The sequence below is a fragment of the Babylonia areolata genome, chromosome 4, assembly GCF_041734735.1.
Source record: "Babylonia areolata isolate BAREFJ2019XMU chromosome 4, ASM4173473v1, whole genome shotgun sequence".
Lineage (NCBI taxonomy): Eukaryota > Metazoa > Mollusca > Gastropoda > Neogastropoda > Buccinidae > Babylonia > Babylonia areolata.
This window is the reverse complement of record NC_134879.1, coordinates 16174926-16199309: the sequence shown is the minus strand read 5'-3', so window position 1 is coordinate 16199309 and position 24384 is coordinate 16174926. Positions and strand designations below refer to the sequence as shown.

The 24384-nt window shown below is 43.6% G+C and overlaps 1 protein-coding gene across 2 annotated transcripts; it reads right to left on the bottom strand.

The window, feature by feature from the left end:
- On the bottom strand, positions 1-23248 carry LOC143280899 (cytochrome P450 3A24-like). Of its 2 annotated transcripts, none has more exons than XM_076585671.1 (15): positions 23114-23248; positions 22217-22380; positions 20344-20440; positions 18765-18817; positions 13757-13850; positions 12943-13065; positions 11493-11581; positions 10043-10197; positions 8565-8689; positions 6039-6117; positions 5256-5413; positions 4524-4612; positions 3307-3444; positions 1771-1933; positions 1-1530 (listed from the first exon to the last, which is right to left on the bottom strand). In XM_076585671.1, the coding sequence occupies exons 2-15, from the start codon at positions 22300-22302 to the stop codon at positions 1456-1458; spliced, it is 1524 nt and encodes a 507-aa protein (XP_076441786.1). In that variant the 5' UTR covers positions 22303-22380; positions 23114-23248; the 3' UTR covers positions 1-1455. The 2 variants fall into 2 exon arrangements, with proteins under 2 accessions (XP_076441786.1, XP_076441787.1); XM_076585672.1 differs by having other exon boundaries at positions 22217-22371; positions 23114-23184.
- Between the last annotated feature and the right edge of the window lie 1136 nt (positions 23249-24384).

Sequence of the window (24384 nt, the reverse complement as noted above, 5' to 3'; positions counted from 1 at the left end):
TATAAAAATCACTTTATTCTCGATATGGAAATGTACATAGTAGACATGATTTGCTCTGTGAGACAGAGGCAAGAGAAATGTGACCAAAGAAGACCACAATACTTGACTTTTGTTGACCTCACCAAGGCCTTCCATCATGTCAGCTGTTCCAGACTGCTCAAGGATATAGCAAAGCTGTACCCCAAAACTGCTAACTTTGATCGCCTCGTGCAGAAACGTGCAGAGCACAGTTTACTTTGAAGAATTCAACATTGTCAGCGGAGTAAAGCACCCACATTGTTCGGCATTTTCTGTACACTGCTATCATTCTGTGCCTTTGGCACATGCAAAAAAGGTATTTACCTGCTAGAACACCAGAATAGAGGGCAAACTCTTCAACCTGGCTGGTCTTCAAAAACCAAAGTCACACTCATCAGTGTTGTCTAGTCCCAGATTTTCTCAGCATCATCAAAAAAAAAAAGTCCCAAATCATATGGCTCTCCTTCAGAGGAGCGGGCAGAAAGAGCAACTGAAATAAGAAGTCACTGCTAACAAATTACTTCCAAACTAGGTAAAATTCTTCTGATACAAACAAGCATGAAGCATACTATTTGCAGGTCAAACAGAAAAGTCACATACTGCTAACAGAAATTACTTCCAAAATTGGTAAAATTCTTCTGATACAAACAAGCGGGAAACATACTATTTGCAGGTCAAACAGACATGGTGTACCATACAAATGAGCGATTTTGTTTTTGGAAAGTAAACACATTCTGAAAACGAAAGATACAACAAATATTCAGGTATACATAATGTTTAACGGTGGCCAGTGTATACACATAACGCTGGGTAGCCCAAACGAATGTTTGTTACACACGTCAATGAATTCAAAAAAGAAAAATTACACAATGTGAGTTTCCTCGACAGTTAGGCTACTTATGTTCGAGTTTTGGTGAGTGAATGAGTGACTTGACAGTGTTTGTGCGTGTGCATGCATGACTGTATGTGTGTGCATATGTGAAAGTGTGTACATAGAGTCAGGGCTCAATGGCAGTGAGTCAGAGTGGGGTTGGTGTTTCTCTCACATGCATGCTCGTGTGTGCATGTGTGTGTGTTAGTGGGTGTGTATGTGCGTGTGTTAGCTGTGTATGGCACAGGTGGACCAATGTGTATGTTTGTGCGTGCATGAATGTGTGAAAAGTGATTGCTTGCACATGCACTTGCCATTCATCATATATACTTAAACGACAGACTTATGACATTATGTGAAGACACGTGCCACAGAATGACAAACAGTAAACAGTAAAAAAAAAAAAAAAGTTTGGAGAACAAACAGAACAATTGCTGTTGCAATGGCTGTTGCTGTTGCTGCTGCTGCTACTGTTGTCAGTAGTGGAGGTGGTGGTGGTAGCGCCGTTGATGTTGTTGTCGTAGTTGTTAGTGTGGACTTGCTGTAGCAGAGTGGTACGTGAGCACCTAGCGACGTTGTGCACCGATGTAGACAGGATGACTCGGGGTCGTCAGTCCAATAGGTGACAGCTTGATCTCCGCCTGAAAGTCACAGAGAAACTTGAGGGCCTGCATTAATCGATAGATAAATAAATAAATGAGAATGAATGTTGTATATATGTGTGAGTGGTTGTATGCTGATAAATGAATTAATGATAATAAATGGTGTGTTTGTGCATGTGACAATGATACAATCTGAGCCCACCCCTATCATACACACACAACACCACTCCCCGCCCCCTAACACAAACACACAGAGATATCCAACAAACACAAACTGACAGGAGTGTCCTTGACGGTGACAAAGCGGAACTTGGTGAGGATGGCGACCACCGCCATCTTGGCTTCATACAGAGCCAGCCGCATCCCCAGACACTGGCGGGGACCTGCTCCGAACCCAAAGTCCTTCACCAGCTGGGGGATCGGGTGCTGGTCATCCAGGTATCTGAAGCATAATATAATTATGATGTATGTAGCCGACCAGCAGACTCTATACCCTGTTTCCATTATGGAAATCATCGTTTTTTCACACACACAGAGTACACACAGATAAATATATGTAGGGCCCTCCAATGCAGTCTTTGAAGGGTTTGTATCGTCCTCTCTCTCTCTCTCTCATAAAAACATTTTTGCAGTGTTATTTTGGAATAACTGAAGGACTGTTAACTTGTTACCTGCACTTGTTTTCCTCCGCTGTCAAGTTCGATTTTAATTTGATCAACCAGTGGCTGAGAGCATCTCTCTGGAGATCATGTGTCAGTGCCTGTTTGACAATGTTTGGGTTTGAACAGCTGTGAGCTCACCACTCGTCTTCAACACACATCTGTAACCTCCCTTGCACCATTTTAGGGATACCATGCATAAGACGCAAAGATAAATCATTTACGAGGTTGGTATATTTCTTCAAGTTACTATAATTTCTTTGTTCACGATACGTTTTTTTTTTCTGTCTTGTCTTCTTCCTGTTCTTTTACTTCCTCCTTCATGGACAGGTTTTGGAAAGTCTTTGGATTATGATTGTGAATTTTTTTTCCTTTTGTGATTGAGAACACCATTAAACTATAATTGGTGTCTCTGGGTCACTGGCCACAAAAGATAATTGTTCAGTGAAATGCCGAGATATCTAGGGAGTCAAAAGGAAACAAAATGATTAAAAAGCGAAAAGAAAAAGAAAATGAATAAAGGGGAAAAGAGCGAGACGGGGGACAATGTTAACCCTCAAATAGACCAACTGGGGGATATTTGAATTCTCTCGATAGGATAGATACAACTGTGTGCCTGATAAAACTGCAGTTTCATTTCCTGTTGACTCTGTCAGTTATATCTACAATGGCGGTGAACTGTCATCCCACATGGCAAGTGATCCAGAGACGCCAGTCACAGTTTAGTGGTGATCTCGATCACTTCCAATAGCTGCTGCTGAAGGATGATGCAAAGAAAAAGGAGAAAAACATATTATATGTATGTAGAGAGAGAGAGATGTGATGGGGATGTTATCTGACCATGAAAAAAAATATGCATCTCTCTCTCTCTCTCTCTCTCTCTCTCTCTCTATATATATATATATATATATATATATATATATATAAAAACATATGTGTGTGAGTGTGTGATGGGGGTGAGTTTATCTGACCGTGTGTGTGTGCTTGTGTCTTTCGAGTCTGTGTGTGCAGTGTGTATATGTATATGCATGTGAGTGTGTGCATGTGTGCACGAGCTGAGTGTGTGTGCGTGTGCATGTGTGTCTGTGTCTGTGTGTGTGTGTGTGTGTATGCGCGTGCACGCAGGCAGACTGCAGGCCTCGTGTAGCACCACTACCTCTCAGGGAGGAAGCGGTCAGGCTCAGGGAAGAATTCCTCGTCATGATTCAGACCGATGATGTTGGCAGCCACCGCTACGCCAGCGGGGATCTTCACTCCCTTGACGGTTGTGTCTCTCACTGCCTTGCGGGCCATTCTGAAGACAGACGTGGCCAGGCAAGAAGTTTGTTTCATGCACCCACTAGAGGCATTGATATATATATATAGATATGTATATATATATATATATCTCTACAATACAACTTTTTACAGATAAAAAAACTACATCATAAAAACAGAGTGATGTTTAAAAAATCAAACAATTTTGTTATTGTAAACTCGTGAGGGGCGGGGGGGGGGGGGGAAACCAAGCAGATACACATTAACAAGCCATCTTTCTCTGTCAACACACACACACACACACACACACACACACACACACACACACACACACACACACACACATAAATCCTAACAATATACGTGTACAGAAGATACAAAGAATTTAAGTTCGAATAACATTCTTTTGTTCGGTTTTGTTTACCAGACAAAACAAAAAAGGTTCAGACATGTAATTATAGCGTTTAGTCCGCAAATTTACATATAGGCCTACAGCACACACAGGTAAGGACATGCATGCTAGTTCAGTTTTGCTTTTGCGTGGTCTTGTCAGCAACTTTACAAAAAATAATACAGCATCAATAGGTTTAGAAATGTATCCAGTTTTCACTTTTGCAATGTCTTGTCAGCAAATTTACAGTATCGGGCATGCATAATTAAAGAAATATGATCATCTAGTTTTCGCTTTGCAAGGTTTTGTCAGCAAATTTGCGAAATAATAGCCTACAGCATGCAAAGGTTTAGAAAGATAAAAGATCCATTTTTTGTTTTGGTAAGGTCATGTTAGCAAATTTACAAAACAATACAGCATTGCATGTGTCACCAAATATTTTCATATATAGCACGTATAGGTTTAGAAATATATGCAGTTTCTGCTTTTGTAAGGTCTTGTCACAAAGTTCTTGCAAATACTGCACGCATAAGCATTCACAAACATAAACAAGCTAACCATCATTATGACTCAATAACTGTTTCACAAGGATTCTGGACAATTTGTGCAAACTCCCACACACATGAACGTGTACAAGCGTGCGCGCGCACACACACACACACACACACACACACACACACACACACACACACACACACACTGAAAACATACAGAAAAAAACCTACAGAGAAATCGGAGGGTACATCCTCAGGGTCTCAAAGATGCAGCCCTCCAGAAAAGGAATGGACATGACGTTCTCATAGGATGGCTTGGCCTGAAAACATGCATAATAATCATGTGTGTGTGTGTGTGTGTGTGTGTGTGTGTGTCTGTCGGTCTGTTTGTGTGTGAAAATGTGTATGCACTCACGTGTACATGCATTTGTGTATGAAGGGAGTGTAAGTGTGTGTGTGTGTGTGTGTGTGTGTGTGTGTGTGCGTGTGTGTGTGTGTGTGTGTGTGTATGTCTCTCACGTCTCCAATGGCGTGAACAGATTCCTGGTGTGTGTGTGTGTGTGTGTATGCGTGTGTGTGTGATAGATTTGTATAGCTATTTCTTTCGAAACCGAACTGACCATCCCCACTCCCAAACCTCCTCTCTCTCCTTCCTTTCATCCTTCATGGTGTATCTTTCCCCCATCGTAAGTGTGCGTGTGTGCGAGTGCGTGCATGTGTGTGTGTGTCTATGTCTGTCTATATCTGTCTGTGCCTGTGTCTGTGTGTGAGTGCATCTGCGTTACGGGGTACATGTGTGTGTCTGTGTGTCTGTGCATGTCTCTGTGTGTCTCTGTGCGTGCATGTGCGTGAATGCATCTGCCTTAACGCGACACTGATCTGTGTGTTCGGCTGAAGCGCGCACGGCGCGTGCTTTTCACCCATCAATGCGCGTGCATGTAGCTAATGATTATTTTCACTCACGTCTCCGATGGCGTCGACGATCTCCCTGTGCAGTCTATCCTGCACGTCGGGGTGGGTGGCCAGCAGGTAGGACAGGAACTGCAGCGTGGTGGACGTGGTGTCGTAGCCAGCCACGAACAGCAGCAGGCCCTGAGCGATCAGCTCGTCCTTCGTCAGGTCTGATGACAACAACAAAGGGGGCGGGGTGTGTGTGTGTGGGGGGGGGGGGGGTTGGGAGGGAGAGAGAGAGAGAGAGGTACGTGTGCATGGTGGTCTCTAAGTGTTGCAGTGTGTCTCAGTGCCTAGAAAGCTGGGAGAATCTGAGGGGGTGCTGGATTGAATCGGTTTCTTTTTTCTTCTTCTTCTTTTTTTTTATCAATTTCAGTTTCTCAGTACAATACAATACAGCGGCATATACACAAGAATATGAGGAGCAGCAGTAGCAGTAGTAGTAGTAGTAGTAGCAGCAGCAGTAGCAGTCTGAGTAGCAGTAGTAGTAGTAGTTTGTATAAATGATACTTTTAGACAAGAGACAAGACAAAGAATACAGACAAAGACATGCACACACACACAGAGACAGATGCACACACATGGACAGAGAGTTGTTGGGGTTCTTCTTTTTTTTTCTTTTCTTTTCTTTTTTTTTTGTTTTTTTTTCGTTTTGATGAATTTTATTTTCTGGAGGCAATAGAGCCAGCAGGACCATGCTTTAAGACAGACAAATAGACAGACACAGACAAACAGACAGACAGATAGATAACACACAACTCCAACAACTATGTGGCACGGGTTTTTAGTCCTCACGTTTCTTGCTGGGGTCCCTAGCCACCTCTTCATCACTGGCCTCTGCGTCCAGCATCAGCTGGATGAAGTCTTGACCTCCCTGAAACACGTTGTTGCTGCTGTTGTTGTTGTTGTTGTTTACAATCTATTTATTCTATACTCATTCATGTCTGTTTGCTTTTCGCCCAGCCGACCACACAGGGCCATATCAGGACTCGGTGAAAACTGTAAACCTCCTCACCTCACCTCAGGCCCATAACTACAAAGTAGTCGTTGGGGGAAGCCTGAGGACCGCAGACGCAACCTCCCTTCTCCATCTGTCTCTGTCGGCAGCCGCCGGCAGCAACTCACGTGTGTGGAGTCCGGTCCATTGTTTGATGTTCTCATGCCAGTTCTTCCGCTGTCTTCCTCTTCTTCTCCCCCCCCCCACCTCCCCTCGATGGTGCCTTGCATGATTGTTTTGGACATGCTGGTGTGTCGAGTGATGTGTCCAAACCATATCAGCTTGCGTCTCTTCACAGTTGAAAGGAGAGGTTCCTGAGGTCCAGCAAGGTTCTCAATTCTGCTCCGTACATGTTCATTGGTCCTGTGCTCGATCCAGGGAATTTGAAGGAGCTTCCTCATCAGGCATTTGTTCTCGAAGGCCTGGATCTTCCTTTCAGTTTCGGCCGTCAGTGTCCATGCCTCGCAACCATACAGTACAATGGAGACTACCAGGGCTTTGTAGAGTTTGAAACCGCAAACACTGATCCTTTAATTAAGAAACTACTGGGAAAGAACTGGATAAGTAAATTCGGCACATGAATATCAAAACAGTTTGGATTCTTTTCAATAAGATAAATAATTTTATTTCTTTGTTTGCTGGTTCGTTCGTTCGTTCGTTGATAATTAAAAAAAAAAAAAAAAGACATGTCAGTTAACTCCCTTTCCTCTCTATCATGTTTTTTTTTGGCGGGGGGAGGGGGGGGGGTTCGACTGCATGTAAAACATAGTTTCAGTTTCAGTAGCTCAAGGAGACGTCACAGCGTTCGGACAAATCCATATACGCTACACCACATCTGCCAAGCAGATGCCTGACCAGCAGCTTAACCCAACGCGCCTTGAAAAAAAAGGGTGAATAAATAATAGATAAATACTTTTTTTTAATAAAAAAATATGTATAATAATAATGTTAAGCATAAACATGAAATTATGAAATGAAGAAATGTTGTTGTCTATGATCATCATATGTACTGGAGTATATCAATCAACGAGACAGTACAGGAAAAACATTGAAAAAAAACAACAACCGCATATCAGTAAACAGTGCCTTTTAGACCAAATGGCAATTTTTGACATAACCCATAACAGGACAGTATCAAACCACAGAAAGAACAAACAAAGCAAAATGATATTAAAGTAACCAAATGCTCATCAGTTCAATACACAGACTCTGTGACTTGCATATGTGGTTATGTTATAACGCCAAAGCACACACACACACACACACACACACACACACATACATATATACGCCAACACACAAACAGATATATATATATATATCATCTATGAATGTGAACAGTTGAAAATATTTTTACCCCATTCATTTACAGATTGTGCACCTCCATCCGTTTCCATTGGAAACGGTCCTTATGACACTCAGTTTGTGTTTGAAACAATTCAGAGTGTGATCAATAAGGAACCCCACTGGCTCTCTGTTGTAACTTTACCAATGGACTAGTTAGTTAGTTTGTTGTTTTATTTTTTAATTTTAATGCAAAACGGAGAGGGGGTTGACAGAAAGGAGTGATAAGTTGTTGCTTTATTTATTTTTACAAAACGGGGGGAGAAAGGGGTTGGAGACAAAGAGGTGACTAGTTTGTTATTTTATTTTGGGGGGGTGAGGGGGGGGGGTTATGCAAAACAGGGAGAGATGGAGAGACAGGGGCGACTAGTTCTGTTTTTTTTTATGCAAAACAGGGAGAGATGGAGAGACAGGGGGAACTAGTTCATGTTTTATTTTGATTTTTAATGCAAAAAGGGGGAGAGATGGGGAGAAAGGGGTGACCAGTTTGTTGTGTTTTTTTTGTTTTTTGTTGTTGTTGTTTTTTTGGGGGGGCGGGGGAGGGTATGCAAAACAGGGAGAGATGGAGAGACAGGGGCGACTAGTTCATGTTTTATTTTGATTTTGAATGCAAAAAGGGGGGAGAGATGGGGAGAAAGGGGTGATCAGTTTGTTGTTTTATTATTTTGATTTTTAATGCAAAACATGGGAGAGAAGAAGAGAAAAGGGCGATTAGTTTGCTGGTTTATCTTTATTTTGGATGCAAAAAAAAAAAAAAAAAAGGAAAGAGGGAGAGAAAGGGGTGATTCGATGAAGCGAAGGCAGAGTGGTGGAAGGGTGGTGGTTTTTCATAATAAAAAAAAAATCACAAATATGGAAATACGATAAACAAAAAAAAAAAGAGAAAGAAAAAGAAAAGAGCGAACGAACATACAAAATCTTTTCTTTTTTTTCTTTTTTTTTTTTTTTTACTAATTTAACAAAACAGTGACCCTCCTCACCTTCTCTCCCCGTTTCCTCTCTTCAATCACGGCCCTGATGGTGTCGGTGAGAAAGTTCACATCCTTCTTGGGGTTGGTGCTGAACCCCAGTGCCCTCAGTGCAGGACCCAGCGAGGGGAACATGGCTTTGATGTGGGGGAGGGAGGGAGGATAGGGAATAGAAAACAAAAGAAGAAAGAAAAAAAAACACTTTTAGTTAAAAAAAGAAAAAAAAGAAGTTGTTTCGGTGTGGGAATGGGACGGGGGCAGAGTAGGCAACGTTGTTATTAGAACAGAAAGTAAAACAAATTTCAATACAAAGGGTACTGAAAAACCATGGAAATTTCATTTGCATTCTATACTTATGGGTTGTTTTTTTGTTGTTGGTTTGTTGTTGTTTTTTGGCGGGGGGCGGGGTGGGTGGGTGTTTGTTTGTTTGGTCGCTTGTTTGTAGTTGGTTTTTTTTGTGTTTGTTTGTTTTGGGGTTGTTGGTTTGTTTGTTTTTTTGTTGTTGTTTGTGTGTGTGTGTGTGTGTGTGTTTTGTCCTGTTTTTTTGTTGTGGGGGGGGAGGGGTTGTCATACATTACAAGTAACACTGTCTGACAAGAGTTTCTCCACAAAACATTTATCAATCAAGTCATTAAACGGGGAGTTTTTGGACAAGACTGTAACTGATGAAGCAAAGTATCATTGGCATGGTATAAATCAATCAATGTGATAACGGGAAAGTTAACACTCACAAAAAATTAACCGATTAAAAATGTCTACCACATAGAACAGTTCCTGGGAACAAAGCGTCCACTGATCTTGTGTGCGTGCACTAAAGCGTGCGTGAGCGCGTGTGTATACGGGCGGGTGCATCTGTGTATGTTAGTGCATGTGTGCGAGTAGGGTAGGGGTGAGGGGGTGTTGGAAAGGTGATGATTTTATCAGGCTTGTTTTGACTTTGCTCTGAATGTTACATGCCACCTTTTTACTGGTATATGCCACCTTTTACTGATCTGCTTGTGATATGCCGGCAGACTAGGCTATGTAGATGATTATATACCACAGACTTCACACCACTCTTAACTGCCATGGGAAAAACAGCAGAAAGTGGTGTTTCAAGTCATAAAACAACATCCAAAACAATAATAAGCCTAAAACTGAGAAGATCCTGGCGACCTAACATCGATGATTCCCTGCGGACTGCCGACGCTGGAACTGTGACGAACGAACCGGGGTGTGGCCGTGTATGGGGGAATCTAAATGAGCGGGAGTAATGCCACTTAAACGATGGGGCAGATAAAAAAAAAAATAATTAAAAAAAAAACCAGTCTGGAGATATACCACTCCAGAAAAACTGTGTGAATTTTCAGCCTTCTAGAGTTATTTCCCATTATTCTGATGACGTCATCAGTGACGTCACTATGCACGTGTCACATGCAGTGCAGGGCAGTGAAGAGGTTTTAACTGATTTTTTCTCTAGCTGGGATACTAATAACGTGGTTCTGACTTACCGGCTAACACGACCACCAGTCTGAAGGGGTTGGAGCCGCCGAACACCTGTTTGGCGTGGTGCAGAAACACGTTGTCCTCCCCCTCTGTCAGTGAGTTGGTCTCGAACCCGAACCCCGTGCCGGCAATCACGTCCAGGGTGAAGGCTCCGAACAGTCTGGTTGATGAGAGATGAAACTGACGAGTGAATCATTTTCAGTTGTGTTTGTTGTTGTTTCTTGTTGTTTATATAAATGTTTATTCATTAAAAGATAAGACAGGCTTGATAACGAGTGGTTATAGCACTAGACCTTCAATCATATGGTTCTGCGTTCGATTCTTGACTGCTTCTGGAGAGTTTTAAATGGTGAAGATTTTTCCGATGCTCTCAGTTCAACGAATGTTCAGACTTGTTGGTGCCTGAACCCTCCCTACCCGCTTCTTACGTCTGCTCGTGAAGAATATCAAATACGTACGTTATAAAAAATCCCACAGTCCATGTCAGTGTTCGATGATGGGTTCTGGAAACACGAATGAACACACACACACACACACACACACACACACACACACACACACACACACACACCCCACAACACACAACTCATGCACACTCCTCTCTCTCTCTCTCTCTCTCTCTCTCTCTCTCTCACACACACACACACACACACACACACACACACTCGCCCATCCAAAAACAGAGTATGGCTGACTAAATGGTGGAGTAAAAACGGCCATACATGTAAAGGCCACATTATAGTGAACGTGGGAGTTGCAGTCCGCAAACAAACAAAAAAAATGAAATAAATAGATAAAGCAGATAAAGAATGTTGTTCTGACTCGATTGTTGAGACATGAAGGACAGACAGCACTATAGCCACAGTGCATACAGACCCTCTTGTGCTTCATATGTTCATAAATGGGGGTCAATATGATTACGTTTCATCATCTGCTTATTCTTCTGCGTTAATGACTGCAGCTGTTACTCCTACGTTCACTCTACAACTCGGTAACTGTGTGTTGTTTTTTGGGTTGTTGGGTTTTTTTTTAAGTATGCGACCGTATTTACCACACCATTTCAGCAGTCATACTCCGTTTTCGGGGATAATAAAGTAAGCAAAAATTAGTTTTACCCTACTCCCTAACTCTTGCCCATACATCCGTGCGTCGTAAATGCCTTCTTTGTTTTGGCGAACAAAATAAAAATGTGGTTTTTGAAAGTGTGTGTGTGTGGGGGGGGGGGGGGCTAGGGTGTGTGTGTGTTTGTGTGTGTCTGTGTGTGCATGTGTGTGCGTGCGTGTGTGTGTGGGGGGGAGGGGTGTTTGTGTGTGCGTGTGTGTGTGTGTGCGCGTGCGTGTGTGTGTGTGTGTGTTCAAGTCTGGGTGTATGCGCGCTCGTGTGTGTGTGTGTGTGTATGCGCGCGCGCGCGTGCCTGCGTGCGTAAAATTGTTTTTCTAGGGGGAAAAATCTCACTGCTTGACATCCATTCGCTCCCCACTGTCTGCAGACTTTCCAATGGCTGTAGCAAGGTTTTCACAACAGAGGTTGATGAACCGACCCATCTGCAATCAAGCAGTCAATCGATCACAAAGTCAACCATCCATCAAAACGACAATCCAGTCACCCGTTCACCCAACCATCCATCCATCTATGGACAACTTGACTGATCAAGTGGGCATCAGCACATACACCTGCACGGAACTATGAATGACAACAACAACAACAACAACGCTATCATCACTGGCGTCACCACCACCATGAACAACAACATTTGTATTTTTATTTCTCTTTTTATCACAACAGATTTCTCTGTGTGAAATTCAGGCTGCTCTCCCCAGGGAGAGCGCGTCGCTACACGATAGCGCATTTTTTTAAATATTTTATCCTGCGTGCAGTTTTATTTGTTATTTCCTATTGAAGTGGATTTTTCTACAGAATTTTGCCAGGAATAACCCTTTTGTTGTCGTAGGTTCTTTTACGTGCGCTATGTGCATGCTGCACACAGGACCTCGATTTATCGTCTCATCCGAATGACTAGCGTCCTGACCACCACTTAAGGTACAGTGGAGGGGGAGAAAATATCGGCGGCTGCGCCATGATTATCTTCACTACTGTCACCACCACAACAACAACACCAGCACAACCACCACCACCACCAACAACAACAACAACGCTACTTTCACTATCGTCACCACCACCACCATCATCAACGACAACAACAACAACAGCAGCATCACTATTTTTACTACCGTCTTCACCACCATCACCATCATATCAACAACAACAACACCAACACTATGGAGGATTTGCAGGCCCGCTTTCGTGGGGCAGCTTAGCTGATAGGAATTTCACACTCAACGAAGCACGTTGTCAGTGAATCCTCCTCCACACCATAAGCTACGCAGTGACACTAACTGAGATGACACTGACAGAGGGGATGCAGGGTAATATGTGTGTGTGTGTGTGTGTGTGTGTGTTGGGGCTCATGTACGTTTATGTGTATTTGACTGTGCTTTCATATCTGTGAAACTGCATGTTTGGTGCACATCTGTTATGTATACGTGTGAATGTGTGTGGGTTTTTTTTTGTTTTGTTTGTTTTTTTGTGTGGTTTTTTTTTTACATTTATTTGCTTATTTATCATCATTGTTGTCTTTTCTTTTCTTTTTTTTTTCTTTTTTTTAATTATATTATTATTATTTAGTTAGTTATCTGTTTTTTGTGTGTTTTTTTGTTGTTGTTGTTTTCTTTTTTTCTTTTTTTGTTTTGTTTTTTGGTTTGTTTTTCTCAAGGCCTGACTAAGCACGTTGGGTTACGCTGCTGGTCAGGCATCTGCTTGGCAGATGTGGTGTAGCGTATATGGATTTGTCCGAACGCAGTGACGCCTCCTTGAGCTACTGAAACTGAAACTGACACTGACTGACCAGCTTGAGCTTGCTGGCGCTGAAGGTGGGGGTCATGGTGTGGCGCAGCCTCCTCCACCTTTCCCCGTTCACAAACACCAGGCCCAGGTTCAGGGGGTAAGGTGTCAAGGGGTTGTCGATCGTCTTGTTGTGTAGCATGCAACAGGGCAGGTGAAAATGACAGTCATGTTCTCTCTCTCTCTCTCTCTCTCTCTCTCTCTCTCTCTCTCTCTCTCTCTCTCTCTCTCAGGCGTTAGGGGGTTGTCGATCGTCTTGTTGTGTAGCATGCAACAGGGCAGGTGAAAATGACAGTCATGTTCTCTCTCTCCCTCTCTCTCTCTCTCTCATTCTCTCTTACAATGATGACCATGATGATGATTATTATTATCATTAGTAGTAGTAGTAGTAGTAGTACTTACCAACATTCTTATTGTGTCTTATCGTTACCGTTGTAATTGTTGTCACGAGATAGAGGACAGGGCAATGCCTGAAACTAGTCTTTCTCCTTTAGTGATAGTTTTTGAATCTCTCTCTCTCTCTCTCTCTCTCTCATGCTCCATCTTTTTTTTTCTTCTTTTTTCATCTTTCTGAACCCCCTTCCCCCAAGGACAGTCACACCCAGGCTCCCGTTTACAGTCAGTCCTAGTGCTTTGGTAGTTCAAAAGGAGTTGTAACAACAACACATCTACATGGCGCTTTCAAGCCACTAAAAACGCTCTACTGTAACACGTCACTCTCTCTCACACACACACACACACACACACACACACACACACAAAAGCACGCACGCACGCACGCACACACACGCACGCACATGCGCACACGTGTAACTAACCCTGTCCGGAAAGCTGGTGAAATCCTTGATGAAGACCTCTTTCAGAATCTCAGTATCGGTTGTCAGCAGCATCGGATTCCTCATGAAATATATCCTGATACAACATCAACGGAGTGTCAAGTCTCATAAAAGAGTCACACACACACACACACACACACACACACACACACACACACACACACACAAACAAACACACACACACACACACACACACACACACACACACACACACACACACACACATTTTCAAGGCTTCGAAGTGTGCGGACTAATCCATATACGTTACATTATATCTGCTTCCCTGAGTTGTCTGGGCAAGGTGATGGAAAGGATGGTGAACACTCGACTCCTGAAACACCTTGAAGAAAACCACCTGCTCAGCAATACCCAATCAGCCTACAGGAAAAACCGCAGCACCGAAGACCAGCTGGTGTACCTTGCACAGGAGATAGAGACTGCCTTTCAAGAAAAGAAGAAGGTGCTTGCAGTCTTCGTGGACCTAACCAAGGCCTTCGACAAGGTCTGGAAGGCAGGACTTCTCCTGAAGCTCCTCAACAAGAAAGTGGAAGGGAAGATGTACCGCTGGATCCAGGATTTCCTCCAACACCGCAGGGCAAGGGTAAAACTCGACGGGAAAACCAGCCATCGGGTCACTCTACAGCAAGGTGTGCCGCAAGGAGGAGTCATTTCCCCTACACTTTTCCTCATCTTCATCGACGACATCGCTGAGAAGATCTCCAAGCATGTCTCCAGAGCCCTCCACGCTGATGACTTTGCTGCCTGGAGTGCTGCGGAATACCTCACGTCCGCCAGCCACAGAATGCAGGAAGCACTCAACCACGTGGGAACATGGGCCTCTGCCTGGGGAGTAGACATCAACACCACCAAGACAGTCTCAGCAATCTTCTCGCTGTCACCGATGTCAGAAACCTCCCACCTCAAACTGAACGGAATGCAGTTGAAACAGGATGACACGCCAATGTACCTGGGTGTGAAGCTCGACAAGCGATTGACATGGAACCCCCATCTCAAGGACATCGAGAGACGAGCAACCAGAAAACTGGCCATCGTGAAAAAACTCGCCGGGACCTCTTGGGGTGCCAACAGCAGCATACTGCAGAGGGTGTACACTGGAACTGTCAGGCCAACCCTGGAGTATGGCAGCACTGCCTGGGCCACGGCATCAGCAACCAACACAAGCCGCCTGAGCAAAGTTCAGAACGCAGGGCTACGGCTGATCACTGGCGGGATAAAGACGACTCCAGTTCAGGCGATGGAGAAACACACAGGCCTCCACCCACTCGAAGATAGACGAGAGGAAAAAGTCTTCATCCACAGCGAGAAGCTCCTGCGCATGCCAACTCACCCAATGCACGAAAAACTGAAGCACCCAACAAAGAACAGACTGAAGCGGACCAGCTTCAACCACCTCTCCAAGGCCCTGCACCGCCAACATGAAGACCTGCTGCCCTCGTCCCCTGCCGAGATGGAAACACTCCCCGACTTCGAGGAACCGGCCGACCAACTGGAAGGAGTCTCAATCATCACAAAAGTCCCTGGCATCGACCAAAAGGACTGCCAAGCCCCTCCCCTGCTGAAAGCTCTGACATTGGAGATGATTGAGACTCGGTACAACCCCAGCGAATGGACGCACGTCTTCACAGATGGATCCTCGGAGGGAGCGGTGAAGAATGGAGGAGCAGGCATCTTCATCAGGCACACAGATGGAAGACTGACCCCTGGAGCCTTCCCCACAGGAAGAATCTCCTCGAACTACAGAGCGGAGACAGCAGCACTACTCCATGCTGCACAAGGCCTCAGGACGTCAGTCAACCCACCACCAAAGATAGCCTTCTTCACTGACTGCAGATCTCTCCTGCAGGGACTCCAGTCAACCAGAAACGAACAGCAGCTGACAAACATCAAAGCAGCCCTTCATGACCTTTCAAAACGGTCGACTGTCACTGTTCAGTGGGTTCCTTCTCACTGTGGGGTCATGGGGAACGAAAAGGCCGATGCTCTCTCCAAGGCAGGCAGCAAAATGAAGCAGCTCAGCCACCCCGTGACCTACAGAGAGGCCAGGACCATCATCCACAACCGTTACCAGAACCAGTGGAAGAGAAGGCTGGGTGCAAACAGTGGTGTCGATCCAATCCACCAGCTCCAGAGACACCAGCAGACAGTCCTCTTCAGACTGAGAACCGGCCACTGCCGACTACTGAGTCACCTTCACCGTATGAAGATCGCCCACACTGATGAGTGTCCATGTGGCACTGGACCCCAGACCCCTGAACACATCCTCCAACACTGCCCAACCCATGAAGCTCTACGGCGTCAAACCTGGCCAGGGGGCACGGAGCTACAGTCGCAGCTTTGGGGAGACCGCCACGACCTGGAGAAGACCGTGGGCTACATCGTGGCGACGGGGGTGACCGTCTGACGCAGCCAAAACATCGAACGCAGAAGAAGAAGAAGAATATCTGCTTCTTTTTTTTTAATTCTTTTTTTAAAACGAGCCAGATGTCTGACCTATTTTCTCACAAGATCAATGAGTTGATCAGGCCTGGAGATAACTCTCTCTCCCTCTCTCTCTCTGTCACGCGCGCGCGCGCATATCGGAACTAAAATAAGCGACAAAATGCATATATGACGCAAATTTTGATACTGGGGCGAAATTAGCATAAAGGATATAATGAAAGAAAATCAGGCATAAAATCGTTAGTGGGCACATACCTGTGTTATTCTCGTGATGAGAATATCCAGATTTAAAATTAGTATTACAAAAAAAAAGTCTACAAACTAAATCTTTAACTTTTCCTGACATAAAAAACAAGCATTAAAAACCTTTTCCTTTTTTTTTTCCTTTTTTTCAGCTGCTACATTGGACACTTCAGAAATACAGTATGACCCAAAATCTGAGCTTTTCATAATTATATCCAAAATTTCCTGACACATAAATCAGCAATAACAAAAAAGAAGAAAAAAATGTTTCATATATAATTTCCGATACAAAGCCTGTATTTTGGAAAGCATCGGAGACGGCAGCTAAATACATGCTGGTGTTAAATCATCAATACGCATTCTGGGACAATATGATGTTTTCATTTAAAAAGCTCTTGGCGCAAAAAAAAAAACAACATCAGAATTATGACTTCTGACTGAAGAGTGTCACAAGAAAATGCATGTGAGAATTACAAGAAGGCCCTAACAAATGATACACAAAGGGTCGTATGTTACTCCATGCTATAAAAGGAATCGGTGATTCATAACAAAGCCAGCGGCATCGGACCAGCTTTTCATGCCATGGATCCACACAGTGGAAATAGGAAAGCCCACTGTCATATTATATCCTGATGTTAAGTCAGAATACAGAGACCTCATAAAGAACCTAAAATATATATTCTACTCAATACTCGATAAGGATCAGGCATTGAACAGACTGTGACGAGGAAGAAAAATATTTTATTCAAGACAAAAATAGTCAAATGCTTCCTCCCCCGCGGCAAATCAATACAATTAAAATCAATTCGTGAAAATTTTATGGGACAGTATGCAACAATGAACTGGTAACAAAGGCTACCACTAAAATCAGACTTAACAGAGCATGGGGAACAAAAAAAAAGTTATCTCACTCGATTAATGGGCATTAGTATAGAAATGACACAAAAAGAACCAGTCAGTAATGACAGTGATCGCCGTGTGCCTGGAAAACAGTCCTACAATACCTCTCCAAATATTTCTCTCATGATATCAAATTCATCGACAAATCTCATTCGACGGGCGCAATAGCCGAGTGGTTAAAGCGTTGGACTGTCAATCTGAGGGTCCCGGGTTCGAATCACGGTGACAGCGCCTGGTGGGTAAAGGGTGGAGATTTTTACGATCTCCCAGGTCAACATATGTGCAGACCTGCTAATGCCTGAACCCCCTTCGTGTGTATATGCAAGCAGAAGATCAAATACGCACTTTAAAGATCCTGTAATCCATGTCAGCGTTCGGTGGGTTATGGAAACAAGAACATACCCAGCATGCACACCCCCGAAAATGGAGTATGGCTGCCTACATGGCGGGGTAAAAACGGTCATACACGTAAAAGCCCAACTCGTGTGCATACGAGTGAACGCAGAAGAAGAAGAAGAGACAAATCTCATTCTCGTTTTAGTTACAGAGAGAGAGAGAAAGAGAGATTAACTCATTCATCCCCTGCGCCCGAATGCTGTTCACGTGCAGCAGATCGTCATTCTCCGCCTATTCCCGAACAGCATTTCGACGAAGAAACACACTTACTTCAACCAGTTCGTCAGCTGGTTGGTGGTATGCATTAAACTGCTAGGGAATGGAATTGATAGGAAAAGAATTTCCTTCCTCACACACACGCAAAGTTTTGCTGCCTCATTCGAAAGAATTGCGTGTTCTTTTTTTTTTTTAATCCAGTTTTCTATATCGCGATGGCAAAATGTCAATGGCATACTGCACAGCAAGCGCTCGATGGAATTATGATGGACCCTCAGTGGCAGCGAATTCGACCCAGTTAATGACGGACTGACATATCATTTATCAATGATAATTGCTAGCAAAGTGACAGAGATGAGGTCTCCTTTATGCAGCAAAGTTTCAGAGAATTTGAATGAATAACGTGTGTAAATAAGATTTTACTACAAAACTTCGTAAAAAGCCATATCTTTTACTATTTCTGCTTTTAATATATATAAAAAAAAATATTACATCCCGTTTCTTGAAACTTTAGCAATTTACGTTAAAAATACATTAATTGTTTTTTCAATCATTGTGTGAAGTTTCGTAGCTATTGATTAAGGGTTCTTATAAAAAGTTTGACTGAAGTGAAGCACTCCTCTCCATTGATGCAATGGGGCCAAAATATGCCATGCAGGCTGAAATGGCTGCACAGGCAGAGACTAATATCAAAGGACTGAAAAGGTTAATCGACAAAGTACCATATCACCACAGCAAAGATACGTAGGAATGTTTTTTGTTGTTTTTTGCTTACCCAAAGGTTTTCCCGTACTTCTTGCTCCAGTGCAAAGACACTTTGTATCCGCCCTAAGGAAAAACAAAACACACGATCTGGTGCTTGATTTCGTCATTCTGCTTGAGAAAAACAATTACTTTAAGTGTAACCATCCAGTCCTTCGAAAATGTTCTCGCTGTCAGATATAATACAGATGAATATAACACTGACGGGCGCAAAAGCCGAGTGGTTAATGCGTTGGACTTTCAATCTGAGGGTCCCGGGTTCGAATCTCGGTAACGGTGCCAGGTGGGTAAAGGGTGGAGATTTTTCCGATCTCCCAGGTCAACATATGTGCAGACCTGCTAGTGCCTGAACCCCCTTCGTGTGTATACGAAGCAGAAAATAAAAATACGCACGTTAAAGATCCTGTAATCCATGTCAGCGTTCCGTGGGTTATGGAAACAAGAACATACCCAGCAAGCACACAAGCCCGAAAACGGAGTACGGCTGCCTACATGGCGGGGTAAAAACGGTCATACACGTAAAAGCCCACTCGTGTACATACGAGTGAACGTGGGAGTTGCAGCCCACGAACGAAGACGAAGAAGGATGTAATGCTGAAGTAAACTGAGCACTGAGCAAATTTTAAAACAAAAGGTCATCATAGATAGATAGATAGATAGATGGACAGATAGATTTGACAAAACATGCAACAAAGTCTAATACCTGTCGAATATACATTTATGTCCCAGAAAGCTAGCTTATACATTTTTTTTATGTTTGATCTGTTTGTTCGTTTAGTTTCTAATCGTTCATTACCTGCCAGTTCAGTCAATGCAATCGTGTAATATCTGGTGAACTGTTGTTGCACTGACTCTCAATGTGAGTGTAAAAAAGTCATTAAAATACATATTTTCCAAGATGCAACCTTTCTTTCGCAGTGCTTTTGTTTTGTTTTGTTTTGTTTTGATTTGATTTGACTGTTTTTGTAATGTTTAACTGAAATGAAATTTCTGTTGTTTTTGTTTCCCTTATTATTGGTTGTTGTGTTTTTTCTTGCTAAGCACGTATGAATGTATGTGTGTATGTATTTACGTATGTACCTCCCTCCCTCCTTTCCTACCTGCCTCCCCCCCCACCCCCAGTCTCTCTCTCTCTCTCTCTCTCTCTCTCTCTCTTATGTGCTACTGAACTTGTAAGTCTGTAAGTCTCTCTCTCTCTCTCTCCATATATATATATATATCTGTCTACACACGCACACACATATATATATATATATATATATATATATATCCATCTATCTCTCTACCTATCTATCTCTCTATCGATCTGTCTATCTTTCTGTCTTTCAGTCGGTCTGTCTGTCTATCTGTCTATCTAGCTAGGGTTGTGCAATGAGCCATAAATGGTCACAAGAGAATAAACATGTTAAAAAATGTAACAACTGAATTATATTTTAATGATCACATTAGCATACACATTTCACCACACACACACACACACACACACACACACACACACACACACACACACACACACACACACGAAGAGAGACAGAGGGAGAGAGATAGTCAGACAGATAGATAGAGATGTAGAAATTAATTTTCTCACTCACCATTTTCCGGAATTCCGTCAAGTTGCCGATAAATGGCGAGGGTTTTGGGCCCGGCACGCCGGCTTGAGTCCACGTGGAGTATGTCCATGTTCCGTATCTGAACACACACACACACACACACACACACACACACACACACACACACACACACCGTGACAAACACGTATGTGCACACACACACACACACACACACACACACACACACACATTTTCTGACGTGCACACTGTGTTTGAGGACCCGTCCTAACAAGTTCAGCGAGCAGCGATATGCTTGCTGACATTGGAATTCTTGTGTGACCTCTGTGTGACCTCCGTGTGTGTGTGTGTGTGAGAGAGAGAGAGAGAGAGAGAGAGAGAGAGAGAGAGAGACCTTCAGTTTAAAGTCTATTCACTAGAAGTGTTATTAGACGTGTGTTTGTGTGTGTGTGTGTGTGTGTGTGTGTCTGTGTCTGTGTCTGTGTGTCTGTCTGTCTGTATAGCGGGGAGTTTCTGTCTCAGTATTTAATGCATCACTATGTAGGCCCTGCGTGCGTGCGTGTATGTGTGGGTGTGCGTGAATTTGTATGTGAATTTTCGGTGATAAACAAATACAGAAATGAAGTCATAAAAAATTGAATATATATATATATATTCGGTTTATCTGAAGACAACTAAGCATAAGAACATTCGTGTGAGGGAAATTATCAGCCAGTGTGATCGACATTTTTTTTTTTTTCTGATAATTTTCTGTGGTCTACAACATAAAATGCGGGTCCTCCCTTGCATAACGCAGTGCTTTCTTCATCAATTTCGGGACTTTCATCAAATAAAATTGCAGATAAATGGCATGGGCTTTGAGCAAACAAATGCAGGCAGATATTTTGGAATTCTTACACCAGGTGACTGAACTACCATGTGCGAATCTAACAGCTTTTTTTTTTTTTTTTTTTTTTTTTTTTTTATCAGAGTTCACGCATACTGTTAGCTTCGCAAATGTCCCAGTTATGAGAATTCAGTTTTAAATAAAACAGGGGGTTTCATTATTATGTTTTATATTGTTGGCCCTTATGGCAGTATACAGATCCCCCCCCCCCCCCCCCCCACCCTACCCCCCCTCCAGTATTTTCCGACAACTAAAGCAATGTTGCTATGGCCCGACTGCAGAAATATCGTCAGTCGTAATACACGATCATCGATATTTTCTAATATCAACTCAATTTAAAGAAATCAAATTCTGTCCTTCTTTTTTCAGCATTTAACACTTCTTTCTCAAAGACGGAGTGCGGACTGAACCATATACGCTACGACTGATAGAGAAAAATAATAATAATAATAATAACAACAATAATAACAACAACAAAACAACAATAATAATAATAAAAATAAGAATAATAATAATAAACTGAAGCCGGGAACTGTGAGAGGGATGGGGGTACTTTGCACAGCACCTGACCTAGTTCTGTACGAACTCGCTGCTGGTCAGAGTTTGAGAGTCTACCACAGGTATGTATAAAACATTAAGCTAAAATGAAATAAAATAAACACAACAAACGTACAAGTAAATATACCCACATCATAAAACAATATAATTTAACAAGGGGTGTGTGGTGGGGGGGGGGGGGAGAAAGATATATTCATCAGTGGAACTTGTTTGAAATAAAATAAGAATAAAAATGGGCCACTGACGTTCAGTAGCGAACTTGTGCACAACCCGTACACACTGACGGCGTGCATGCTCAGTCACATAAGCAAGCAAGCAAGTACGCGCGCGCGCGCGCGCGCGCACACACACACACACACACACACACACACACACACACACACACACACACACACCTGTGTCTAACAAATCAGCCAGCGAACCAAAAAAACATCATTCAGCTCCAGTACTCACACATAGATCAGCAGAACAAGGAGTCCCACCACAAGGAGAGAACTGAGCCAGTCACAGCACACCCCGAACCCAAGTCCCAGCACCATCGTTGAGGTCCCACTCAGTGTAGAGTTCAATGCCTTTCACACCACTGAACAACTGCACGATTCACCAAGCTGCTGACACTGAAAAAGGGAGAACCGACCGGCCGACCCACTCAGTGGCAGGCGAAACAGATAACGATATCGTCAACACAGCGATAGCGACAGCTCTCACATTTTATTTGCACATGTGGCACAAGTCTGCTAAACAAATTAATGCACACTTGCGAACAACCAAATGAAATACGTCAGTGCTGTAATTCAGTGCATTTCAAACCTGCTGCTGTGTACACGCTTTGGCCTACCTCTGTAGGAAAAAATGAAAACCTCTTCTTAAAAGAGGACGTGATCGTTAACAAAGCGATAGGAAACAGATTTCCTTTAACTACGTCAGATTTTTAGGATTTCCAATTCTGGGACCCATGCGGGCTGCTCAGTATGACTAATAATCGTGCCGGTCCAGCCAGTTGACGCGAGGCTTATTTACCATTCCAATATATGCTGTAACCCGGCCATTTTCAGGTTTTCGACTCAATTTTGAGGGTTAATGTACTTCAGTAATTTCAACACTCAGTCGCTTACACACGAATCAATGTGCATGTATTGGCAGTACACGTGTGTTAGCCCTGACTGTGCGCAGGTCACTGTAGCACATCCCAATCATCAAACGAACACTTGCTAACCAAACCTACACACAATTGCGAACCAAAAACAAACACACATGCTAGCCAAAACAAACACACATGCTTACCGACCAGAATAAAAACACTTGTTAATCAAAACAAACGCTTGCGAACCATAATAAATACCTGCTTACCAAACGAGCGAAAAACGATCGACAGGCACGGCAGACGCAAGTGGTGTTCGTGCTTCCCTCAACACGTTCTGCAGGCGTGAAGTTCACATTCAAGGACAGCAGCGACGAAACGATAATACTATGCAGTGCACTTTAATCATGTGTCTCTACGGGTCGCCTGTCCTTCACGATCAACAGCCTTTTTATCATTTTATTTTATTTCGTTTCATCTTATTTTATTTTCTCTGTCTATTTTTCCTTCAGATACTAAGCGCATTGAGTTACGTAGCGGCCTACGTTGCCATGGTCAGGCCGTATCAGCCGGTTTCGCTGATGTGGTGAAGCGTATATGGATTTGTCTGGCGAACGCACGGTCACGGTGACCGTGCTCCCTTTAGAAACTGAAACGGAACGCGAAGCCAGGCGAACTGACTCGGGTTTATTTTTAAGCTCAGCGTCTCCCTTCACTGCCCAGATGGTCATGAAAGGCTCAGTGAATGTGCCAGCGACCACCACCCCCCTCCCCCTCCCCACACCCACACACACACACACACCCTCCTCCAGCAAAAAAAATTGTTTCCTTTCTAAGGCCAATGACTGCTTTAGGGACACGAACCACTGATAGGACTTCCTGTTGCAGTGGCCCAGTTTGTGCGCACATGATATTACGAACCGCGGGTCTTTTGAGTTCTCATGCACCTGTAGGGTTAACGTGTTCCGATCGAGCGACTTTGCAAGCGTCTCGATCAGAAGCGATTCACTGTAAGGCGTAATGATTTTGTGCAGGTCAGTATCAGTACACGCACGCAAACTCAAGGCCTGACTAAGCGCTGGGTTACGCTGCTGGTCAGGCATCTGCTTGGCAGATGTGGTGTAGCGTATATGGATTTGTCCGAACGCAGTGACGCCTCCTTGAGCTACTGAAACTGATACTGCACGCAAACACTGCACTGACAAACACATACACATACATGCATTAAGAGCTGGTGTGCACACAATATGCACTCATACGTTCAGTCACGCGGTGCACACACACACACACTGCCACGCACGCACGCACACATTCTCTCGCTCTCTCGCTCCAGTGTCCGCTCTCTCCTTTAACACACATGTACCGTACACAGAGAGACAGGCAGACAGACATCAAGACAGAGGCAGACAGACAGATAAGGGGTGGGTGGGGGACCGCAAAAAGCAGCCCGGCGAGGGCCTATATGCAAAACTCTCGTCAGTCAGCCAAAGTAAACAAAGTCTGTTCAACAGCCGAACCACGGTTAACAAAGTCTAGACGT

What these genes read in the sequence shown, in the direction of transcription:
- LOC143280899 (XM_076585671.1), bottom strand. Translation starts at nt 22,302, where the DNA reads ATGGTGCTGGGACTTGGGTTCGGGGTGTGCTGTGACTGGCTCAGTTCT. An exon ending in GCGCCAGCAAGCTCAAGCTG is followed by an intron (nt 11,582 to 12,942) that starts GTCAGTCAGTGT and finishes GCTTGATTGCAG; the next exon opens with ATGGGTCGGTTCATCAACCT. An exon ending in AGAGGAAACGGGGAGAGAAG is followed by an intron (nt 6,118 to 8,564) that starts GTGAGGAGGGTC and finishes AACGTGTTTCAG; the next exon opens with GGAGGTCAAGACTTCATCCA.